Below are 10,708 nucleotides of genomic sequence, written 5' to 3'. Positions count from 1 at the left end.
AAAAGAAATCTTCCCACACAACTATGATTCATTTTTTTTGTTTCGCAACGGTGGTTTTGGTTATTTTAAAGAATCAGCAGGATTCAACCACATTCGGGCCACTTTTCAGCTGATGCAGCAATTTAACCCCAAAAACGGTCCATGGGACCAGACGTGAGTCTCTAAAACGAATACACCTTCTGCAAATGTCAAATTTAACAACAGGAAAACAAGTAAATACCAAAAAAAGTAATTGCCACAGGTGAGGGATTCCTGATTCCAAAGCAAAATGCATTTTCATTGCAGTACAGTGATTTGTTTTGTTCGGTAGGCGTTCAGACCAAAAACAGCACCGAGTTACCTGCAGTGTGCGCGTTGGTGTTGTTTTCTTTCCACAATCAGATATGATAATAAAACAGATTCCTGTCTGGCAATCTAAAACAGAGCTCTTCATTCACTCAAAGGACGCCTTGGTTGGTTCAGAAAAAAAACAAATACAGAAGGCAGAAAATGGAAAGTTGTCACCAAAAGCATTTTTCTACTGTTTAACTTGTGATTGTCACAACGAAAAATGAAATAATTTGTTGTTCAAAAGATGTAAAATACTGTCTCATAGTTTTATAGTAAACCTCTTTATGCTGGTTTTATTTGCCATAAAGAGGTTTACTATGATATTATGAGATATTGAGGCTTAAAACTCAAAAATATGTTCGGGAATATTCACACATCAGTCCTAAGATCGCTTGTTCAGTACAACATCAAAATGTAAGATATATTATTATAATTATGGATTAGGTGAAGGACAAAACCACCAAAAAAAAAAAAAGGACCAAAATTTGAATAAACCAGATATTTCTTTTAAGGATTTCTCTCCGAGACCAACAATGTACAATAAATCACCAGTTTAAAAGAAATCTGTAAGAAAGAAAGAATTTGTTTGAAGGATTTCTGTCATTGTGGACTGAAACAGGCGTTTGTACCAAAGCAGAACCGGCTTCTGCAAATTCAGAACCATTCTGTGGATTTCCACCAAAGAAATCGGAGTATATATTTATTTAAAAGAGCATAACGATGAAATAAAGTTTGCCTCTTCCACGTACTTATTGTTTATATTTCCACCACTCGCTCGTGTAACCAGGTTTAAATATTTGCTTTTAAGGCGCTCAAAGCTTCATAACGAACTTCGTTGGGGAACCAGGGTGCCACCGAAAAAACCCGGAACTTTTCTGTTGGAAAAAGCAGCATGAGGAGACCCAATGGGACCAGATGTGTTCTGACTGCCTGGCTTCCTGGGATTCTCCGGCTTCTCCGGCGTGTGAAGATCTTTTCACATTTTTTAGAAACTAAAGCCGACTGAAGTCATGTACTTGATATTTTTCTGAGACTTTGAATGTTTTGTTTTTTTTGCAGACTTTTCAAACCCGAGGTTTTCAGGTGACTTTGACTCATCGCTCAGTGAGAATTTGATGACTCGGCGGTCCAGCAGCACTAAAAACACAACCACCTTTCATCTGGTTCAACTTCCTCTATTTCCTGTCTGCCGGCGCTGCTCTTCGCGAAGTTCAGCCGATTTCCCTTTTAGCGACAATTTTAACAGGCCGAGGGCAGAGATACTGTAAAAGGAAGTGCCCGATCAGCAGAACTCACCATCTGACCCCAGTTTGTCGTACTGCGAGTTTCAGTAGGTCAACTGACCAACAGGAAAGAATCTCAGTTTCTGCTTCCATGAGAAGAAAATAACTGTACTAAAAAATTTCTTCGGTAATGCAAAGCTTGATCACATGGAAATGGATTTCTGTTTGGAACAAAGTGACGGTGTATTTTGAAACGGGATTAACAGTCAGTCAGACAAACCACTAGAGAGATAAATGTCTTTATTACTTGAGCGGCAGTGCATACCTTCTCAACATGTTTATCATTAAATGGGATGAAAATTCAGCGTTTGGCCAGACAATAATTGATACCATTTTTTGATGCGTAATTAAGAATTTCAGGGATTTTCTTATGATTGTTTATCTCTAGGAATGTTGATGCGCATTAAAATTCAGATTAAAACATTAAACGTTTTCTGTCTGTAAAAGAAATTAAGAATCATGAAATGGCGTTACCTCGGAAAATTACCCGACGTGAAATGAATTTATTACCGAGCAGTTTCGTGTAACTAACGGTCCCGTTTAGCAGCAGATTTTTTTACGCAGCCTCCGTTTCTTTAACCACGCAGGTGTAGTCGCTGCGTTCACGTGGAACTCGTGAGCTTCGCGGTTACAACGCGGGAAGTCGTGTGTGCGGCGTTCATGCGGTTAAGTCGTACAAAACACTGTTGCTAGGCAACGGCAAGATGGAGGGTGTCTAGAAGCCGCAGAGGCTAACGAGGTGGGGGGTGGGGGGGGGCAACGTAATGCAGGAAATGCAAAGGCACATTTCGGAAAAGATGAGGCCGGTGGGAAGATGAACATTTTCCTCAGACGAAGGCTATTATCTAAGTTATGAAGACGAACTCTACGCGACATGCTGATTGTCTGTTCTCAAAAATACAAGCGGATGAGGATGAATATTTTAATTTAAAAACACGGACAAAGGGATTTTCAGAGATGTGTGTGAAAGCTTCGGGCGGCGTAGAAAAACCTGGCGGTTTCGATGGAACCGCAGGAAGCAGAATTAGAAAAACTATATTGTCGTCCGTTTCAAATATCACCGGAAGAAACCTCCAAATGAGCGTAACGCTGAAATCAAAGTAATCTGTTCAGACGAAGAATCAACATTCAATTCTCGTATTCAAATTGAGTAATATTATTTCAGTTCAATTTAGGATTCATATACCTTAATTAGATTTAGTATTTATCTTGAGAAATGTCACTCCTTTCTGTTCTTAAGGGTTACAGGGTTTTCTGCGGCTGCTCTGGGTTTTTTTTCATTAAAAATTTGCTTTTTTTTTTTTTTAAAGTTCACATTTAAATTTCTGTGTATCTTTCTTATTGCTGTCGCAGCGGTAGATATTCAGCTCGCGCTGAAACTCACCACTATTTGTAGTGTCCTCCATTTTCCAGCTGTGTTATCCGACATGTGGAATTCAATTCACTCGAATGCACGTTGGATTGTAAGAAAGTCTGATTTGTACATCTTCAAAAGATTTAAAAAAAAAAAAAAACGTGATTACATACCTTACTGAAGTAAGTAAACAAGTTAGTGGTTACAGCTTGTAACCTGGTAATTGGAGGACTGTGAGGTGTTCTGGATCTTGTTGCATCCAGTTAAAAGCCTTTTTTTTTTTTTCTTCTTCTTTTTTTTTTGTTGATAGCTGGAGCAGAGAGTCACCAGGGAATACCGACAGGATGTGACACTGATAGTAAATCCATTCTCGCTTCCTCTAATCTTTCACGGCTTTTGCTCGTCTGTTTGGACGTGTTTTACAGCTCACACTGCTGATTGGAGGCATTTTGTGGAGGTTAAGACACGACCTCCGACTCACCCATCCCACCTCCCCATCCTCCCCCACCTAACCCCCCCACCTCCTTCTTTGCCTCTCGATTCATGTTTTTCTAGATTATTCACGAGTCAGCAGTGAGCGACGGTGTGTGTGTGTGTGTGTGTGTGTGTGTGTGTGTGTGTGTAATTCTCTCTTCCTCTTGTTTTTCATTGCTTTTCTTGGCTGTTTTTTCTCCAGCTCAGTGCAGATTGGAGATGTTTGTTGAGGGTAAGATGGTCGCGGGGCCGAGAGACGTCCACGACCTCTGACTCAGGTCCCTCTTTCTCCTGATGCTTTTCCTCCCCCCCCCCCCTCCCCCCCAGATGTCAGCAGTTCTTTGGTGCCGTTATAACGCTCAAAGATAACAATGATCACGGTGGCAACAAACTTCGGTAACTTGTCTTTTTTTTTTTTTTTGCAGGCGTTGAATTTATCATGACTTTAGTAATCTCCCGACTTCTCCTCCAGCGCCACTTTCAGGCAAAAATGTCCTCCTCAAAATGAGTGTACTTTTCTTCTACGCTTCACTATCACACACGCTCTGCTAATTAGCAAATGTTAGCATTTAACTGCTAAATTAAGCGGGCGAAGTTGGTGGGTGGTTGGTGACAGTCAGTCACACAGGGTCCAGAGGATAATTATGCTTCTCTGGAGAAGTTCGAGTTTTAGACACGTTATAATTCTGTAGGAGAAACTTCCTGTATTAAATTGTTGAGTTGAACATTTTTCACTCTCACCTAAAACTGAAAACTGCCTCATTAAAAAAGACATTTTATGCTTTTTTTGAGGTCATAATTTTAATGACCTTCAGATTTATGTGGATTTTTATGAGTTAAGAAGTCGCCAATGGACCACGTTAGTTAAAATGCAATACTTTTCCTACAGGTTTATTCAGACTGGATGTGAATCAGATTTTTTTTTTATTTTTCTGAACAATTGAATATAAAGACACACCAAGACACAAGTAGATGGAAGTTTCCGCAGGGGGGCGACAATTTTAAGAGGATGAGAAAACGGCTGAAAATAAACAAACTGTTATTGTTCACTTGATGAAAACTCTCTCACTTCTTTTTATTAAAGCAAATATGAGTATTTTGACAGTGTGCGTTTTCATTCCAGCTGAATCGCAATCGTTATCAGATGTTTACTTTGAACCGAGCTTCGAGCCGTTACAGGCTTAATGACTGATGTTGATGCAACCATTGAACCACAAACTCGGATAAACAAATGTCAAACGAACATGAAATAAATTATTCATGGTGCCACACGAACTTACATGAAATTGAAAAAAAAAAAATCGGTCAGACTATGCAAACCATTTCTCATCGATCAATTTCAGCAGACAAATCCTGCTGCAAAACACTGATTCAAATATTCAAGCGTTTACATGGAAACCAGCAACAATTAAAACAGCAAGTCAACACGTGTTTTGTTTTTTTATATTTAAAAAGTGTGTAATTCAGTTACTCTAAATTCAGACCACCGACATGAGGGCAAAATTAAAATATAGGCAAATATGTGCGACTGGAAGTTGAACCTCCCAACTGTGTGCTGACAGCTGACAGGATAAAATATGCTGCCGCATAGCCAATGAGCAAGGCAGTAAACCTCGGCTTTCTTTCAGCCCGCTTCCTGCTATTGTTCTGTCTGCTTTGCGCTTTGACCACTTGGCTGTTTCATTAACTCCAACTGCATTAAAACAGGAAAGAAACTCGAGCTTTCACGTTGGTTCCTCTTCGTCTTCTGAGGCAGACGAGGAGTCGTGTCAGCTGACGAGGAAATCCGTCTAAATCACACCGCACTGGGACGACCGGGAGGGAAAATCTGACCAAAACTTCCTGTCAGGAAGCGTCAGGATTTCTCACAATCTCTCACAATCTCTCTCGCTCTCTCTCTCTCTATCGCTTAGACGAGGGCAAACAATAAGATTATGTTCCCTGTTTTTACAACTATTTTAGAAGCAGAAGTCTGTATAATTATTTTTCAATCTCAATATATACATTTCTCCAGTAAAACTCTCCAGCATTTTAAAATAGAAGAGGCCAGATTCATAAAAAAAAAAAACCTCTAGTTTTGTTCATACATGACTGGATTGAAGTTTAACTTTACCGTTCACATACTTTTGGAGGGCAGCTAGTCACTTTTTCTTTCTTGCGCCTTATTTAATCACATCTCGTTAACGTCGTGCCTTTTCTCTCCCACAGTTTTTGCTGTTTATTGTCTGTTGCCTCTCCATTCAGTTCCCTCGCTCGCGTAGTTTCGGTTCTTTCTTTTTGAGGATGCCCGCCGGCCACGGAGCTGCATGTCTCTGCTCTGTGATGGTCGGCCCCATCAGCAGTTCATGTTTTGGAATCTCTATGCTGTCCTTTTCTCCCTCTGCTCTCCTCTCACCTCCGCCCACCTCTGAGCCCGGTTCTGTCGGAGGTTTTCCTTCCTGTTAAGAGGGAGTTTTTCCTTCCCTCTGTCTGAGTTTTATTTTTTTTTCCCTCCTGGCTTTCGTGGGAATTGTTGAATTGTTGGGTTTCTCTGTATAATGTTGTACAGTTAAAGGACTTTAACGTGTTTAAGTGCCTTGAAATAACCTGAGTTGTGATTTGACGCTATATAAATAACATTGAATTAAATTAAACTGGCGGTCGGAGAGTGAAAATGGGGAGTGCTGTGTGTGTTTGTTTGTACTATTACTTCTACACTATACTGCTCTTACAATCGTTCATGTGACTTCAACAAGTGCTGTGAACCGCTGCTACTGTAGTGCCTCTGCTGCTACTACAATGGAGGGTAGTAGGAGGAGATGACCTCTGCTGGGAGGTTCCTACTCTGCCAGTTTCTGTTTTTTTTTTCTTTCCCTTCCTAGATTAGAGAGGAAAAGACGTGACCAACACTCGCTCCAGCCTCTGCGGCTGCTTTCTTCCTCGCTGTGGACGCCTGAGCTCAGAGTTAATTTGTTGGCTGTGATTTGTTGGTTATTTCCCCACAATAACAGGCTCAAAGTGAGCCCAGGATACAACTGATAAGCAACAAATAGTCTGGATCCACCCTCTAGTTTGTTATTATAAGTACGTATATTATTTTTTTTATATATCTATAAATAGCAGGTTGCTTTCAGTTCTCCTGCACCTACGACTGCTGGAATACTTTGTCTATTGTTTTGTTTTTCCTGCAAAGAGAATGTTGTTATCTGCGTGTTTTTTCCTGTAGTTCATAGTGCCGGGTTGAATTTGAGGTTTGAACTTGACATGGAAGGAGGAAAACTAGCTTAGATCTGACTCTACTGATTTTTATTTATTTATTTATTTTATTTTTTTTGTGCCTACTGACTGCGGAGGACTCTGTGTTGGTGTTGGTGGGTTTTATTTTTCTCTCTGGATGTGAAACTTTGAGCCATGCTGCTGCTGCTGCTGCTGCTGCTGTCGGAGCTCTGCCTGCAAACGTCACCACAACAACAGGTAACACACCTCCAACTCCATCACGCTCAGAGAACTTTATTTATTTCCAAATTATCAGCGGAAAGCTTCACTTTCAGATGAATACAGTTACGCTACTCATTGTTTTCCTTCTGCAGCCTGAGCTCACAGAACATTAAGGGGCTCATTTGTGCAGAATCTAATGCTGTGATTTTGGGTGGGTGAATGAGACGTAGTGGATTATGTGGACTCTGGAAGTTTAAGGGGGTAAAAGAGCAGCGGCCTGAGGAAAATGTAATAGTAACTAAAAACTTTAATGATTTGTAGTTGTACTTCCAGGAAATTCAGGAACTCACGAGAGACCTAGACGAGATGTCGTCACTTTAACGGCTCAAAATCACAATATAAGAGTCTGTAGCCAGACTGTGCTAATTTCCATATCACCACAAAACACAAACTAGAGCTGAGGCTGATGGGGATGTCATTAGATTTGCAGGTATTAATGGATAAACTAAAGTGTTTGGTGGACAGATAATGGTTGCCAGATGAAAAGTCAGGCGGTCACCACGGTTGTTAGGTTTCACCGTGAAAGGAGCGACGTGGATGACAAACGTTGTCGGCGGTTCGTTCAGTTGTTGTCGAGATATTTCAGACTGCGAGTGAGTAAAAAGTCGCGGGGTCACCAACAGTCGTCAGGATTCCTGTTTCAAACACCGAAAAAACACTGAAAGCTGCATTTCCCATGATGCGCGCGCGGACTCGTGCTGGTTTGCAGCACTATATCTGCGTCTGATTAAAAATGACTTTTTTCTTTGGTCATCGTTGTGTTGCTTTAAAATGTCTGTATCGATATTAATTTAAACTTCTTCCTGAAAGTGTTTCCAGTTTGTTTGATAGGACGGATTCACGTTCACGAAAACACAAAGCGTAGTATCGTATGTTTGCTCGCTTTAACTTTTTGGTTTAGTTTTTCCTTTTCAGAGTATAAAATGTCGGTATATGAAACATAGGATGAATAATACACCAACTGGTGTGATATTTATGGTGCTGTAGTGGTCGTCGTGCCGACGGTGCTGCTGAGGGAGGGTGACAGTACTATCTGGACCATTTGGACACAACAGACAGAAAGTACAAACGGTCCTTCGCTCACCCAGCTCCTCTGCTCTCCTCAGACTCCTCCTCCCGGCCGGTGTGATGTCCCACAGAGGGAGGACACGGACACCCCCTGCACCTCCTGTGCTGCCGCCGCCACCAGCAGCTGTCCCCACGGCTACAGCAACATCGGCACCTCCAACTGCAGGTACGCGGCAGGTTGCGTTGGACATACCTGGACCTCTAATACACCGCCCCAAAGCTTATAGGGTCCAAGGTGTGTCATGATAGTGTGAGGTGTGGCTGCAGGTGTGTGTGTGTGTGTGTGTGTGTGTGTGTGTGTGTGTGTGTGTGTGTGTGTGTGTCTTCACCTCGTGGTCACTGTGTGCTGCAGCTACGTGGTGCAGATCGGCGGCAGGGAGCTGCAGCTGGAGGGATGTCGGCACGACTGTGCGAAGAGTTTCCTGCATCCACAGTGCTGCCCACAGCACTGGGGGCCGCTGTGTCTCCGTAAGACGCACAAACACGCACACACACACGCACACACACACACACACACACACACACACACACACACACACACACACACACACACACACACACACACACACACACACACACCCAGGCTGTGTTCAGACTCACAGCAGCAGCGCCGCCTCACTCCTTTCAGTCAGACAGTCGTGTCGGTCCTGATGCAGATGACTCAGACAGAACAACGTGTCCTGTAGAAAGAAAAAATAAAAAAAAAGATGATAAAAAAAAATAAAAATAAAGGGTTCAACTTTTGCTGCAACACAACGTGATGTCATCACCCAAAGTCCCGCGCGAGCCAATACAGTGGTTTTTTTTTTTTTTCTTGTTATTTCCCCCATTTGAGTGTGAAACTCCCTCAAACTGACCGTCCCGGATTGTAATTCAATATTCACCTGTCGGCTGCGCCGTCAGTGTGGCCGCGTGTTGCCGTTAACCTGTACTTTTGTTTAATTAACTACACAGGACACCGTCGTTGTTGCCAGGCAACTACATTATCAGCTGACAATCAGCTGCCCAGCCTTAAGTGTCTGTGAAGGTTTTTTGAAGAGACGGAGGAAATCTGTTTTGTCAAATAATGAGTGGTGCAGGAAAACGCCCCGAGACAGACAGATTTAATGTCTTTGCAAATGACTTAAAGTGGAAATTTAAATCCTTCTGATCATTTTGCATTAGGCTTTTTTTTTTGTTGCTCTTTTACAGATAAAAAAAAATTAGTTTGTTCATTGTCAGTAAAATAGTTGGCAATTTTGAGAATATTTTAGTCATTCAAGTTACTGTTTAAGAAAAAATGTCAACAATGTGAGACTATCTGCTGCTTTTTCAGTTACATACATCTTTGGGTCTTGGAATTGGTCAGCGAACAGAGGATTTTCAGAGACCTTCACGTTTAAATAAAATGTATGTAAATAATATGGTCCCCAAAAACATGTTTCATAGAAAACTAGGCAGCAAAGTTACAAAATTAGCCGGCTAAATGTGTGAAGGAATACATCCAAGCCTTACTTAAATGTATTTGTTTGGTCTACTAACTTTTTTTTGGAGGGGGTGGGGGTCACAATAAATATAAAATAATCCAAAAAGTGTCCAATATTTAAAAATTAAAATGTTAAATTAAATAAAACGACCTTTAACAAGGAGGGCGGGGTCGTTCTTTTTTTCCCCGTTGTTCTGATTGGTGTACGTGCTGATGGACATTTCTTTGCACCAATCACGTGCCATTACGGTTAAAACACGGCAGCGCCATTCAAATTTTACGTTAAAGGTAAAAAGTCAAAACACCTCTTCACGTGGTTTGTTGTTTTACATTTTTACGTGTAAATTACTTTACCGTAAAATATAGACTGACACTTTATATTCATATTTATTTCCGTGAAAATCTGCATTTCATATTTTGATGAGTTAAGAACTGCCCATTAAGTTGTTGACAGAAATGTATTCTATGTTTTTGCTTATCTGAACTCCAGATATCTTTAATATACTTATTGTAATTATACATTTAGGAACCAATCGTATATTAAAACCATACAACTTCTATTTATTCTCAGCTGCATTGTAGACATTATAGATAATTTGTTGTATTTTGTTCTCTAAAAAAAAAAAAATGCACTTGAATATTTTGGGAACTTATTTGCCTCCCTTCTAGTTTTAACTACACGTTTTGTTCAACCCTTGTTATCTTCTGCATGATCTAACAATGATCCAAAGAGCTTCTTTGTAGTTTCATTCCATCACCAAGTGTTTGTCCTTGTTTGACCCTCCTGACAAGTTAAGAGATGCTCCGACTCCACAAACCTCCTCCAGACTTCTCCTGATTAAAGCCTTGCGTTCTTTTATTAAGTCAATCTTGTCTGGGATGAAGCTGCTTTTCTCTCAATCAGGCAGCAAGAAATTGTTGTATTGATTTCCCGATGCTGTGCTCACTATTTTTTTTTGGGGGGGGGGCCCCGAACCGCTCGTGCTCTGGACGCAACCGAGCCACTTTCTGCCCAAGTGTTTTTCGGATGCTTCTAAAAAAACCCACAAAAAACACCGGCTCAGAATAACAATCTGTTTTTCTGACACTTTGTCTTTGTTCTGATGACGTGTTCATCTGCTGCCGAGTCAGCGATGTTCTGCAGGAAACTTTTTCCTTGAGTTCTGCTACATTTGAAAACATGAAAGCGGCTCAGAGAGCTGACATGCCGGCTGTTGACGCATCGATGCTGTCATGTATTTTTTATTTTATTTTATT

At 41.1% G+C, this 10,708-nt stretch overlaps 1 protein-coding gene across 1 annotated transcript in view; it reads left to right on the top strand.

Moving 5' to 3' along the window:
• The first annotated feature begins 6,356 nt into the window (after window positions 1-6,356).
• The window catches only part of stab1 (stabilin 1), a 54,189-nt gene continuing 49,837 nt past the window's right edge, over window positions 6,357-10,708 (top strand). The window contains exons 1-4 of the mRNA XM_069711246.1: window positions 6,357-6,504; window positions 6,774-6,894; window positions 8,025-8,152; window positions 8,339-8,454. Coding sequence (XP_069567347.1) covers window positions 6,832-6,894; window positions 8,025-8,152; window positions 8,339-8,454 — 307 coding nt within the window. The 5' untranslated portion in view covers window positions 6,357-6,504; window positions 6,774-6,831. The remainder of the gene's footprint in view (window positions 6,505-6,773; window positions 6,895-8,024; window positions 8,153-8,338; window positions 8,455-10,708) is intronic.

The sequence above is a fragment of the Brachyistius frenatus genome, unplaced genomic scaffold (assembly GCF_029030835.1).
Source record: "Brachyistius frenatus isolate BFR_SWC_R1_liver_20210118 unplaced genomic scaffold, ASM2903083v1 Contig_98, whole genome shotgun sequence".
In the NCBI taxonomy this organism is placed as follows: Eukaryota; Metazoa; Chordata; class Actinopteri; family Embiotocidae; genus Brachyistius; species Brachyistius frenatus.
This window is presented reverse-complemented; position numbering and strand designations above follow the sequence as displayed.